The sequence below is a fragment of the Panthera uncia genome (genome assembly GCF_023721935.1).
Source record: "Panthera uncia isolate 11264 chromosome C1 unlocalized genomic scaffold, Puncia_PCG_1.0 HiC_scaffold_3, whole genome shotgun sequence".
NCBI classification, from domain to species: Eukaryota; Metazoa; Chordata; class Mammalia; order Carnivora; family Felidae; genus Panthera; species Panthera uncia.
Window position 1 is genome coordinate 61,410,429 of NW_026057584.1, and position 13,935 is coordinate 61,424,363.

Here is a 13,935-nt window from a genome sequence, read left to right on the forward strand (position 1 = left end):
ATCTTATTATTAAGATAATTATTAAGATTAAGATGTCAGTTTCAGGTTTAAAAACTCAAATATACGCAAACATCCAGGAGTCAGCTGAGTCAAGACACTTGAAAAAACACTTGTAAACTTTTTTAGAGACAGGCGAGAAACCTACCTATGAGTATTCCTGGTTCCTCCCTGAGCAAATCCTGGTCAACTTCAATGAATAAAAAAAACCAAAATCCCAAGATACAAAGTGGAAGTAAAAACTTCCAGGCCCAGCCAGAAGATCTCTAAGTGTCTATTGTGAAACAAGACTCTTCAGATTTTCACAGCACAATGAAGAAGAAAAGAAGCAAAACAAGAGGATTGAGGTGACAGCTTCTTTCCTGGGGGAAAGACCAACCTGAAGAAAGGCCCCCAGTTTCTCTGTAACGCTCCGGAATCTCATCTGTGAACAAATCCTTGAGTCTCCAGCATCTCTCCAAACACCTGCATAACCCACTGCCAGGAGGGAGCACAGCTCCGTGTGACCTCTGTCCCTAGAGTACCACCAAATGGAAAGCCACGAATTCGCCAGATAACATAAGGTCCATTGTATGTACAGCAGGTATCAAACTTTTAAGAGAAGCCCGACAGTCTCTGGTCAAGTCCTAAGGCTGTATGAGAAACTCAAGGTGTGACTGGAAAATCTTGCCCTATCCCTCTTTACCGCAAAACTGACCCTGCCCTTCTTCCTTCATCCATGCACCCAACACACCTTCCCAGACCCTTCTAAAGCAAAGAAACCTCCCCACATGCAGTCTACAGGAACCGTCTTCTCGGTGAAATCTGACCATTTTGTAAAGCCTCCCCGAAGAAGAAAAGATCAAATGAGACTGGCTCAGCCGGGTCCCGAGGTGACCCCAGAGTTAACGTATTTATTTTCACGCTGCAACTGCGGATTGCTTTACAGAGACATTTCATGCTGTAGCTCTGCATGGAGCTGAGGACAAAAGTAACATTTTTATTAACGTTATAATTATTATAATTATTCTTTAACAAAGCTATTAAATAACCTGTACAAAGCCCGGACGGGTCCTAGCAAAAAAAAAAAAAAAAAAAAAAAGCACAATTTCAAATCTCCCAAGGTCCTTCTGCTTTAACTCAACAGTGTTTCCTATATACAAGGTCAGCCCAGTGTGGTCCCCCAAAACTGTAGATCTCCTAGACGGTGGGAATGGTTAAGAGCTTGAAACCGCCCTGGCGTGACGCAGTGCTCCTCACCCTACTTCCCCTGTTCCTCCGGGGCACAGGGTCCCTGTCCGAAGGCCGGGCCAGGGAAGCTGGGAGCCCGGCGTTGCTTTGGGAGGAGGGCAGAAGGAAGACGCAAGAGCCTGTTGGGTCTTCCCTCCGCCAGCTGCCCACAGAGCTCCAGAACCTCCCCAAAGAGGGGCTGGGAAGGGAGTCCCAGGCGGGAGAGGCCTCGGGTCGCCCCGCGGTAGGCTCACAGGTCCCGCGGGTCTTCCCGCTTGACCCCGGCCTCGGCAACTTTGAGCTTCTTATTCTGGTGCGTCTTGACGTGCTTGGCGAGGTGGTCGCTGCGCATGAAGCGCTTCCCGCACTCTGGACAGGCGAAGCGCTTCTCGCCGGTGTGAGTCCGCAGGTGCCGCTGCAGCTCATCCGAGCGCGTGAAGCTCTTGCCGCAAAAGAGCCAGTTGCACACGAAGGGCCGCTCGCCCGTGTGCCAGCGCAGGTGCGCCTTGAGGTGCGACGTCTTGCCGTACACCTTGCCGCAGCCCGGCACGTGGCATACGTGCTGCTTCTTCTTGCCCGGCTCTGCCTCGGGGGCGCCGCCAGCCGCCTGGCAGTTGGGGCAGCGGCAGCGGCGGCACCTCCTGGCCGTGGCCGCCAGGGGGGCCTTGGTCTGCAGCAGCGCAGCGATCTGGCTCTGGTACTGCGCAAAGTCCGACGGGCCCAACACCAGGCCCCGCTGCAGGGCGGCGGCGGCGGCGGCGGCGGCGGCGGCCGCTGAGGCGGGGAAGCGAGGTGCGTGCGGGCCCCCGGCGCAGGCGCCGGAGAGGCCGCCCCCCGGAACCCCGGAGGTCCCCGGACCGGTGCCCGCCTGCGGGATACTCCACCACGGGAGGTCGTCGGGGGCTGGGTTGGGAGACAGCTGGCGGCACGTGGGTGGCGGTGGTGGGGGCGGCGGGGGCAGCAGGTTGGAGTAGCCGGGCGGCAGCGCCGCCTGTGTAGGGTAGGGCACATAGGCAGGCGCGCAGCTGGCGGGCAGCGCCGCCATGCTCGAGGGCAGCATCTTGACGGGTGAGAACTCGTAGGGGTACGAGGGGTCGGCGGGGGGTGTGAGCGGCAGCTCGTGGGCCGCCCCAAAGGACGGCTGCAGGTGCGTCTTCTGCGGCGTCAGGCCCAGGCTGGGGTGCGGGGGCGGCAGCGCGCCCGGTGAGTGCGCGGGCATGTCGGCGGTCCACGGGTGAAAGAGCCTGGAGGGCGAGCCCAGCGCGGGGTCGTAGGGCACCTGCAGGAAGTCCGGGGGCGCAGCGGCTCCCGGCTGGCCTATACGGCTACAGGTGGCGGCTAGCAGCGCCAGGGGCGAGTGCTTTCCCAGGTCCGGGGAGGCGCTGGGGGTGCGGTCCTGCATGGGCGGCGGCGGCGGGAGGGCGGAGAGGAGACAAAAGGTTAGCGCTCCAAGCGCGGTCTAAAGGCCGGCCCGCCACCCCCACACCAGCTATTATATCACCGCCCCTCCCGCGTACCGGCTGTCCCTCCCCCCACCCACCGCACCCCCGCACGCACCCACCAGTACCGTTAACTTTTGGAGCCTGCGCTACCTGAACGCGGAGCGCTCGAGCGCTTCCTGTTAAACTACTTGGTGCAAAGAGACGCCATCCAGACTCAGAGGAAGCAGGCACACGGTGGGAGGGGAGAAGGATCCGACGGGCCGCTCAGGCCTCCGCGGTCAGAAAGGGTGTGGAAACACCCACAGACCAGCGGCCTATCCGCCCTCCCTCCCACCTTTTAAGCTACTCTCGAGCTCCTCCTACGCCCGCCCCAGCCTGAAATTCAGCGGGAGGGCCCCAGCAGGGTGAGCTCGGGCTCTGTTCTTGGCCAGACTCGCAAGCCCGAACAACCCTCGGATCCGCGCGTCCCTCCCCCAAAGGCCACACTCTGGACACCAAGGTTAGGTGCGAAGTTGACGTGGGCACCACTAGGTCTGACTCCAGCTGCATCCACCGAACAGGGTCCCTTTGAGATTCAGGGTGCACAGAGTACCACAATCGATCCGGACGCGACCCTTCCCACCTTTCCCTATCTCCCTCCGAGCCCAGACCTGACCTGGAGGAAGGCCTGCAGCGAGTCGTTCCGGAGGACGGCCACGGCGGCCATAGCTACAGCTTTCGGGCCGTTGGCTGCGGAGCAGGGCGCTGCCGAGGCATGGAGACCCGAAGGCGAGGACGAACGGCCGCCCAGCGTCCCTCCCCGGCGCCCTCTCTGTGCTCCGGGGCCCTCCCGCCTGCGCCTCTCGCCGCGCCCCGCTCGCTCGCCCCGCGCGCGGTCTGAGCGCTTCAGGATCACCTCCAAGAATTTGATAAGGACTTTGCTGGGCCGCCAGCCAGTCAGAGGGAAGATTTATGGCTTTGAAGTTTGCCGCTACCCAATCATCAAAGAATAGCGGCTCTTTCAGAAGCGAAAGCAAATCCTTTGAATCCACAAAGCTCCTATGGTGTGTTTGTTGGTCGGGATAAAAGAACTGATTATTAGGGGGGATGGGAAGGGAGGAGATAAAGGCGGGACAATTAATGAAGTAATCACTATGTGGGAAATGTATATACACAAATAATTGGATTTTCCTGATCAAAGGGGGCCTTGCCGCCTGGAGACCCGCGCTTGGGTTGCTTGAGACACTCGATCCTCCTCCCCCGTCCCGCAACTCCCTTGCAATTAAAGATTTGCACCGAGGCAGCGCCCAAAGTGACAAAGTGTCTTTGTTATCTCCAGAGAAATCTGCCTTTGGCTTCAGGGCGAGGGACTTTGAGACTGAGATGAGGGTAATTCCCCCCTCCTCCAGTACTTACACACCCCGCACCGGAACAGCACACCCGGCAGCCTGCGCACACCGCAGACCCCAGGGAATTCCCGGGGCGGAGCGTGGGACGCACCTCGCCGGGCCGGCCGCGTGCCCTCTACCCCCGCCCGTCGCGGTGGAGCCGCGGGCAGGGTTCTGACCCGGGGCGGGGCCAGGCGGCCGCCCAGGGCGGCGTTGGGTAGCGCGCACGCTCCTGGGCCGCCCGCCTGACAAGCCACTGTAGCTCTCTTGTGACATTCCTGATGGCGACCTGGAAGTTTTCTTGGGCCACAACTTTTGCAAATAGTGAGCCTGGGAAAAACACCCGGAGCGCGCTTACCACCACAGCTGAGCTTGGCAGGACACCCAGAGCAACCCATGATATACACCAGAGGAAAAAACTGTACGTCGCTCTTCTCTCTTCAGGCAGGCAGCCCTGGACCACCGCGAAGGGCCGGGCAAGCAGCTGACCGCTACTGTTCCCCACCGAAGCCTCCCGCAGTGCCGGCAATTTCTCCCTCCAAGCCCCGTCCGGCGAGTGAGCGCTCTTTGCAAGCCGCACACACCTACTGGGGAACTACTTGGAAAAAGTAAGGCGAGGTCGAGGAAACCTTTTGTTGTCCAACAAACCACAAACAGTACGAGGGAGGCCCTTTAACCGGAAGGAAAAGTCGATAAAAACTGTTGTTCCCGTCACCTTTGTAAAGAGAAGAAAGTTCAGGCGCGGGGCGTGCGCCCCGGGTTAGGGAAAAGCTCACCCTGAACCCTCGCTGGCCCGCCCGCATGCCCGGCCGCGGAAGGACGGTCGGCCACCTGCCCCTGTCCGGGCTCCAGGCGCGTCCTGCCAAGTCGGTGTGGACGCAGGGATCTCCGCACCTGGGAGCAAGGGGTCGCGGGAGGAGGAGGAGGAGGCGGGCGGAAAACCGCGGAGTCCTCACGGCACTGGCGGGGATTTAGGGCCGGAAGGGCAGCTGAGGCCTCCCGCAGGCTGCCGCCGCTCACGTGGCGGTGCAACCGAGCAGGCCGCCTGGGCTTGGCGGACCGCGCTCCACGCCCGGCCTCCCCGCAGACACGGGCTCCTCTCTCCGAGGCCGCCGGCTGTGCGCGGGCTCTTTGAGTTTTATTGCGTCCGGCCTTCCTGCGCGTGGCGAGGACTGAAGGGAGGACTGACCGTGTGGTCCAACTCGTGGTGCGGCGCCCGCGGTTAGCCCAACTCCAACAGACTTCTGATTCGGAGACTGGGCTGTATCCTGGTGCCTTCTGCATTTCCATCAGGGGTCGGGATGCTACGCCCACCAGACATACATTTCCCCAAGCCCAGGGCCTGTCTTCGAAATAGAAACATCATGCGGAAGAAGAGTGGGCCACCTGCGGACCAAATACTATGAGTATGCACGCCCCCCCGCCCCCCCCCCCCACCCCCCCACCGCCAAGGTGCTAACCCAGGAAGGATGAGCAGTGACCACCATACAGCTCACTTGGCCAAAGCTCCCGAAGATGAGGTCCAGGTACTCTGGAAGCTGGGAAGGGGAGGGGACTTAGTGTTTTGCTCCATGGCCTGGCAATCGTACCCCTTTCCACGCCTCATCCACGGGGTGAGTCCCCGTGAAGCCTGGGACCCGAAGATGCCCTTTCTCGGATGCAAATCAGAAGCCAGGGAGTTTGGTGGCGCACACTCGCGCCTGCACACGTCCGAACTGTCAAGCAAGTCTCATCCCTTAGAGCGTTTCTTCTCCGGCTCCTTTCAGTTCTTCAAACCCCTCTGTTCCTAGAGTCAAGCCGGTCTGGGCCAAGCAGGCTGGAAAGCAGTCTGTTTGCCGAATATGTTCACTATTTTAACACAAACGCAAGAAAAGCCTATTCACATCTGCGTAGTTGTTACAGGAGAAAACTTTTTCCTCCAAGATGCCCCCATTAGCCATTTTAACCACCACCAGCGGCCAGGAGGCAAAAGAGAGTAGTGCTTGCTGGTTAAGAGGTCAGACTCCGAAAAACCTGAACCCAGATTTTCTAGTTGCCGCTTTCTAGTTGGTGACCTTAGCAAGCAAGTTACTTAGCCTCTTCGTGCCTCAGTTTCCCAATTGGTAAATGGGGGTTATAATAGTGCTCATTTTATGGAGTGCTTGTGGGCTTAAAAGAGGTAATATAAGCAAAATCTTTAAGGCAGTGGGGTGCACAGTAGGCCCTCTCATGCCTTGGTTGAGGTCCTTGCTGTAGGCCTTACCTCCGTTTGTGAAAACCCGTCACGACTGCAGCCCTCCCAAGCACGAGCTGAAGTTTGGAGAAAGACTTTTACAAGCTGCTGTTAAGCTTCCCTCCCTCTGCAGTCGGGGACTCCTGAAAAACTTACTCTTAATGAAGTAATGTTCGGAGCGTCCATTAAAAATGCAATGCCCGGAGATCAAAGTACAATATTTATTTTAGAAATTTGTTGCAATCACCAAGAGATACAGGTATCAAGGCCAGATGTCAGTTCCGTTACACAAAGCCCCGCGCCCGGGAAGAGCGTGTGGCTGCTCTGCCATAATGTAAAGAAACATCAAAGACCAAGCGCGCTGCAAAAGTGCGCAGCCGGGAGGGAAGGAGTGAGCCCGGGAGGGCCGGGCGCGCCCCAGACAGCGCGGGGGCTGCGGGGGCGGGGGTCAGTTCAAAGAGGTATCCGCTGGGGCGCGAGTTCACAGGAGGGAAGATTTAATGGGCTTTCTTTTGTTGGTGGGTGTGTTTGTGCACAGAGGACCCACGAACTCCTCTGTGGTCCTCCAGCCGGAGGGCGGAGGTGGAGGGGCGGGGAGAGGCGAATATGGAGCAAACTTTTACCGCGGCGGGGGGGCGGGGAGGTTGAATACTAGCCTCCCCGCAGCGGCAGGCGCAGTGGAGCGGCTCTCCTAGCTGCAGGGCTCCGAGGCCGGGAAGTTTGCGTCGCAGTTTCTTCGCGGGCGGGCTGCGAGCGCCGACCAGGTGCCACCAGCGAGAAGAGGCGGGTAGGTGAACCCGCAGGGGCACTCGCGCGATACGCGGATCTACTCAGCACGCTCCGGATCCATTCCAGAGAAAAGCGTTTGCTGAGATCTCTGGATCACTACTTTGCGCTCGAGACTGGTATCTCGCCTCGGGCATTTCTTTTTCTTTCTTTCTTTTTTTCTTTTTTTTTTCTTTTTTTTTCCTTTTTTTTTTTTTGGCAACAACTGGGGACCCACGCCTCTAGAATCAACCCAATCAGTCACCCATCGCCAGTTGATTTTTAAAAAATCGATGCATTATTTAGGTCATTTCAACAAATTCTTAATTCATTGGCTGTATACAGCAAGGTGTTGCTTAACTGCCCAGATCCCCCCCTCCCTTTCGCCATCCCTCGCTAAAGCCTCAATCTTCCAAGTGTTCCTGTCTACCTAGTTAATACAGTACCCGTCATTGCTTTATTAAAGGTGCTGGGAGGGGAGGGGTCAGAGTTTCCCTTGTACTAATGGAGCACTGAGTCGCAGGACGATGCTGTGTGTATTTCTTCAGTCATCTACAACCAAGTATTCTTAGAGCAGTCACTCGGCAGCCTTTTGAAGTCTTGCTAGAGCAGAAAGCTGCTATTGTTTTCAGCTCTCAACGTGGAAGGGATCAAACTTTGCCTCTTCAATCTGAAAGGTTTTTTTTTTTTTTTTTTAATGGTGGTGGGGAAAGGGTTGCAATCTGATACTCTCTAAGTTAACTTTGATTTCTAGGATTTGGAGCAGTCTCACAGTTTAAGCTGCAGACCAAATCACAGACGCTCCAAAGCTTGTGTCTGAAACAGGGGCTCTATCCTTAATACAGCAGAGTGCGTTCAGAAGCAAGAAATTATAATGCTGGGAATCTTTGGGAAACAGTGACTTGGCTTGGGAAAGTTTCCTCAACTGGAAACCTTGCGTTAACTTTAAGCTTAAACTTCAAAATTGGATCAGTATATAATGGATGAGGGAGTGGTATTCTAGAAGGGGTCCTTTACCTCATCCAATTCGAGTCTCCCAATTGATGGCAGGAGGAAACTGCGTTTGCATGATATATCATGCCTGCACAGTGCTGTGAACTTAAGTAGCTGTTCCATAAATGCTCACTGGTGTTGGGTGGTAGAGTGGAATGGTGTGTACCAATGTCAATTGCATAGTGATTGTTTGGTGTCACAGAGCACACAAATACAGTAGGGACTCAGAGGAGAACATTCGTGAGGGCTGGAGTACTTAAGGGAGGTTTATGAAGGAGCTGGGGTTTGGAGGAGCCTTTAAGGACCCATGGAATTTTCATGGGGTGCATAGAAAGGAAGATGGTGGAGGGGGGAAAGGCCAGGAAGGAAAGAGAACTCCCTTTCCAGTGAGGAGCTGAATAACCATGGAAGATGAAGTTTTGCATCTTTGATTTGCTGGTATAGACAGGGTAGGGCTAGATTAGAGAAATCAGGAAGAGGAGATGGGCCCTGATGCTGTATGTAATACGAATTTAGGGTAGGCTCCTGAGAAGATGAACTCAATTCCAGTTCTTAAATTTCCTTCCTAGGGGGGTTGGCTTGCTGAGAGTTTGGAAGGGTAGGTGCAGATGCAGTTACCTAGGTGTGAGGTGGTGAAGGCCTGGATTGGAAACTGGTAGTCAAAGGATGACAGACATTTTAAAGAGAAAAAGGGGAAAACTTGATGACGATTTGAAGTAAGAGGTAAAAACAAAAGGAAAAATAAAAAAGATTTCTCTTTTGACAAATGGTGCGGAGACAACTGGATATCCGTGTGTAAAAGATTGATGTTGGGCATTTTCCTTACAGCATACATAAAAATTAACTCTTGGGCACCTGGGTGGCTCTGTCAGTCAAGTGACAGGCTCTTGATTTTGGCTCAGGTCATGGTCTCATGGCTCATGGGATCTAGTCCAGCATCTGGCTCTGCGTTGGTGGCATGGAGCCTACTTGGGATTCTCTCTCTGCCCCTCCCCTGCTTGTTCCCTCTCTCTCTCTCAAAATAAATAAAAAACATTAAAAAATTAACTCTAAATGGATCACAGACCTAAATGTAAGAGTTAAACTATAAAACCTGTAGAAGAAAACATAGGAGTAAGTCTTCATTGACATTGGGTTAGGCAGCAGTTTTTTAGATACACCGAAAGCACTGTGGCAAGAGAAAAAATAGACAAGTTGGCCTTCATCAAAATTTAGACCTTTGCGCTTCCAAAAATACCATCATGAAAATGGAGACAACCCACAGAATGGGAGAAAGTATTTGCAAATTATGTATCAAATAAGAGATTTGTATCCATAATGTATAAAGAACTCTTGCAACTCAGCAATAAAAATACAACTAATGCAATTTTAAAATAGGTGAAGGATTTGAATAGACATTTTTCCCTATACAAAAAGCAAATAAGCACACAAAAATATGCTCAACATCATTAGCCATTACTAAAATACCTATAAAAACCAGATGAGATACCAATTTGCATTGACTAGGATGGCTGTCATGAAGAAGATAGCGTTGGATGCGGCCAAACTGGAACCCTCATACACTGCTGGTAGGAATGTAAACTGATACAGCCACTTTGAAAAGCAATTAGGCAGTTCTCAAAATTTTAACATGGAGTTATAATTCTATTCCTAAATAAATATCAAAGATAATTAAAAACCTATGTCCACACAAAAACCTGTCTATGAATGTCACAGCAGCACTACTCATAATAGCTACAAGGTAGAAACAATCCAAGTGTCTACCAACTGATGAATGGACAAACAAAATGTGTTACGTTTCTACAATGGAATACTATTCAGCTGTAAAAACGAATGAAATACTGATATATGTTACAACACGGATGAACTTTGAAAACATTATGCTAAGTGAAAGAAACCAGTCACAAAATACCACATATAGTATGTTTACATTTATATGAAGTGTCTAGAATAGACAAATCCAGAGACAGAAAGTAGATTAGTGGTTGCCAGGGAAGGGTTGGGGAGGGGGGTCTGGTGGAGAATAAGGAATGACTGCTTTTGAATGCTTTTTTCTTTTTTTTTTTTAATGTTTATTTTGAGAGAGAGAGAGAGAGAGAATGAGCAGGGGAGGGGCAGAGAGAGAGAGAGACACTCACACACAGAATCCGAAGCAGGCTCCAGGCTCTGAGCTGTTAGCACAGAACCTGATGCGGGCTTGAACCCACAAACTGGAAGATCATGACCTGAGCCGAAGTTGGATGCTTAACTGACTGAGCCACTCAGATGCCCCTTTCTTTCTTTTTCTTCCTTCCTTCCTTCCTTCCTTTTTCTTTCTTTCTTTCTTTCTTTCTTTCTTTCTTTCTTCCTTCTTTCTTTCTTCTTTCTTTCTTCCTTCCTTCCTTCCTTCCTTTCTTTCTTTTTAAAGTTTTTAATTTATTTTTAAGAGAGAGAGAGAGAGGCAGAGGCTGAGGGAGAGAGAGAATTCCAAGGAGGTTCTGCACTGTCAGCGCAGAGCCTGAACTGGGGCTTGAACTCAGGAACTGGGAGATCATGACCTGAGCCGGAATCAAGAGTTGGATGCTCAACTGAATGAGCCATCCAGGTGCCTTGGTGGGGGTAATATATTCTAAAATTGATTGTGGTGATGGTGGCACACCTCTGTGACTAGATTAAAAGCCATTGAATTATATACTTTAAATTGATGAATTGTATGATACATGATTATATCTCAATTAAGATGCTTTGAAATATCACACTACAAGGTTTTAGCCTGAGAAGTAGCAAAAATGATTGAATTACTGTAAAAGTGGGAGTATAAGGAGGAAGACAGGTTGGAGTTGAGTAGAAGCACCAAATTCAGTTTGGGGCTGTTGAGTCTAAGATTTTGGCTGGATATTCACAGAGAAATACTTACAGAAAGCTGCAGATGTGGGGAGTGGGCAGTGCAGGAGTGGTGGGGCTAGAGATAAGGACTTGGGAAGTCTTGGTGAGTAGTGATGGCTGAGTTAATGAGCTTATTGGAGTGAGTGGAGATGAAGCAGGTAGAGAAAAGCTACAATAGAATTTAGGGGTAACCACCATTAGAGGATGGACAAAAGGAGAAGAGCCATCAAAGTAGCCAAAGGAAAAGAGAGGCAAGAGGAACCAAAAAAGTAGAGATGGGGGATACCTGGTGGCTTAATCGGTAAGCAGCTGAGTTCGACTCAGGTCATGATCTCATGGTTCCTGAGTTTGAGCCCCACATTGGGCTTCATGCTGACAGCAGGGAGCCTGCTTGGGATTCTCTCTTTCTCTCTCTCTCTCTCTCACTCTCTCTCTCTCTCCCCCTTTCTCTCTGCCCCTCCCCTACATGTACTCTCTCTCTCTCTCAAAATAAATAAATAAACTTAAAAAAAACTGTAGAGGTGGGAGAATGAGGAAGACCATCCATATGTCCAAGGCCAAGAGTGGGGTGAAGGCATAGAGGAAAGGGTAGTAAGAAACAGAGAGTCTGTTAGTTTCAGGAGGAAGCTTCGAGGATCCACTTTTAGAACTGAGGTAGGGACAGGAAGCAGATTATGGGTTTAAGAAGCAGCTAAAACATTCAGCAGGGTCTGGGCAAAAGTGTGTTTGTGTTTTAGGATGTGGTAAAAGGAAAGGTTAGAAAGAGGGGCTGTTGCAGGTGGGGAGCCTAGATCCCAGGGGTTTGCGACAGGGGTGTGGGGACTCTCTCTAATGAGGAGAGGAACCTCTCCTTCCCATACAGAGAAAAGCAAGCAAGTGTAACTGTAGGGAAGAACTTGCCACTGGGCCGATGCCAAACACAACTCATGGGAGAAGCTTTGTATTTATTTATCTGAAAGTACAAGGTGAAGTCATTGCTAAGAGTGAAAGGAAGGGGGGACGTCCCATGTTAAAAGTATTGTTGGAAACTGGTTGCAAATCGGGATGCTTACACCTACTTGTGCCAAACCTTGTCTTACATGTTTTACTTGACCAAATTCAGGCCTCACACACTTAAGTCTTGTCTTCTCGTTTACTCTGCTATCATCTGGATTCCTCAAACAAGAATGGGGCCCTTCTCCTTACTGTCTTGACTTGTAAAAAGAAGGGTAGTGCTAATGTCCTGCGGTGGGGCTGTCAGGAGGGGCAGAGGGAGGAGTTGGGGTACTTTCCGTGGGAGGGAGGTCCCCAAATAAACATGCCTTTTGGGGCATATAAAATTGCTGCCAACAACACTGCTCTGAGCGATCTTCAGGCACAGACAAGGCCCCCTTACAAAAGGCACAACTTAGGGGGGGCCTGGGTGGCTCAGTCGGTTAAGCGTCTGACTTGGGCTCCCATCATGATCTTGAGGTTCCTAGGCTCTGTGCTGACAGCTCAGAGCCCGGAGCCTGCTTTGGATTCTGTGTCTTCCTCTCTCTCTGCCCCTCTCCTGCTCGCCCTCTGTCTCTCTCTCAAAAAGTAAACGAACATTTTTTAAAAATGAAAAAAAAAAAAAAAGGCACATCTTAGGAAAAGATAGTGCCAAACTTTCTTTATTAAGCATATAGTTTCCTATTTATTTTATCCGTTAATATTCCTGTTACAACCCTATGCTTTGATTTGTCACGGGAGCCACGTGGTGTCAGAAGAGATAAAGGCACAAAGAAGTCCAAGGACTGAAGGTCATGGCAGGAGCCTGCTGACGCCCAAGATACCATTTTGTGGCTTTGTCTTCCATCTTTCTTTCTAGGTACAAGGAATTGAGTCTTTACGGAGTACAGAGGACATACGCTCAGGTGAGCACAGGCAGGGTGGAGGACTCCTGAGAGCAGGGAGACCAGGCCTGCCCTTGGGCAGTTTGGAATCCGGCACAGGGAAAGAGCCATCAGAGGGGAGATGCAGTTGGCTCACAGCATTGAGGAAGGATATTAAGAGCTAATGAAGACAGTGAGGCCCAAAGAAGTGAAGTGGCTCTCTGAGATCACACAACACAGTGAGAGAATCGAGTGGTGCACACATTATTTCTCTACGCTGATAGGGAACATGAGTACTGTAAGGAAGGTTCTCCGTGACCTGTTACCCATTTGTGGTGGCATTTATTCCTTTAAAAAAAGATGAAAGTGGTGGGTGTAGCAATAGAATGGATATAGCAATAAACTAAAAACATGCATTAATATGCAGGAAAATTACTTTGGATGCAAGCCTCATATAGATCCTGTGTGCATATCAAGAAATGCAAATAAACTCTGGACCCTTCACTTCCAACCCTCCAAGCCCAGCCTTACTGGGTGGAGGGAGGTGGGTGGGGTTGGTTAATTGGGCTGGAGAAGGGAATGCTGGTGACCTTATGGGTTTGCATCACAGGTCTGCTCTGGTTTGCTGGGAGTAGTCTTTGGGAGAAGCCACGGCTTATGGCCCGTCTGTGAACACACAGACACTGTCACTCATAGTGTGCTTATATGACCACGCGGCTGGAGGACCATGATTCTGTGGCCAATCACAACACTAGGGAATCTCACCAAATCTCTCACTGGCCCGATTTTATATATGGGGACATTGTAGCACAGAGGGGTTAAAACTTTTTCCCAGATCCTACATCTTGTTATTGGAGTTGAATCCAGGCAATGTTATTCCAGAAGGCAATCTTTTAACCATCACATTAGAGTGCCTCCCTGAGTGAGTGCAAATCTCTGTTATTAGAAAAACAAACGGCTGTGTGGGTCTGCAGTGATACTATTAAATAAGAAGTCTGGGATAATTTATTGACCACATTACAGAGTGCTATTTCCTTTGTGGTAAGCATGTCAATCTCACATGAGGTGTTTTAATCTGTTTTGCCCAAGGAGAAATGTGGATTTTCACCTCAAGGATTACAGTACAGATCTAAGACCCTTTCTTTCACTTCTAGAATACTCTTTTAATCTCCCCTGCCCCTTACCTTCACCCCAAGCCACCAGGGGGCACACAGAATCAGCTGTTTACCTTGGAAGTTTTAAGGCTCTGG

At 51.3% G+C, this 13,935-nt stretch overlaps 1 protein-coding gene across 1 annotated transcript; it reads right to left on the reverse strand.

Annotated features, from left to right (window-relative positions):
* Positions 1–866: 866 nt before the first annotated feature.
* On the reverse strand, positions 867–3,527 carry SP5 (Sp5 transcription factor). The gene is made up of 2 exons (XM_049616048.1): positions 3,304–3,527; positions 867–2,602 (listed from the first exon to the last, which is right to left on the reverse strand). The coding sequence occupies exons 1-2, from the start codon at positions 3,352–3,354 to the stop codon at positions 1,457–1,459; spliced, it is 1,197 nt and encodes a 398-aa protein (XP_049472005.1). The 5' UTR covers positions 3,355–3,527; the 3' UTR covers positions 867–1,456.
* Between the last annotated feature and the right edge of the window lie 10,408 nt (positions 3,528–13,935).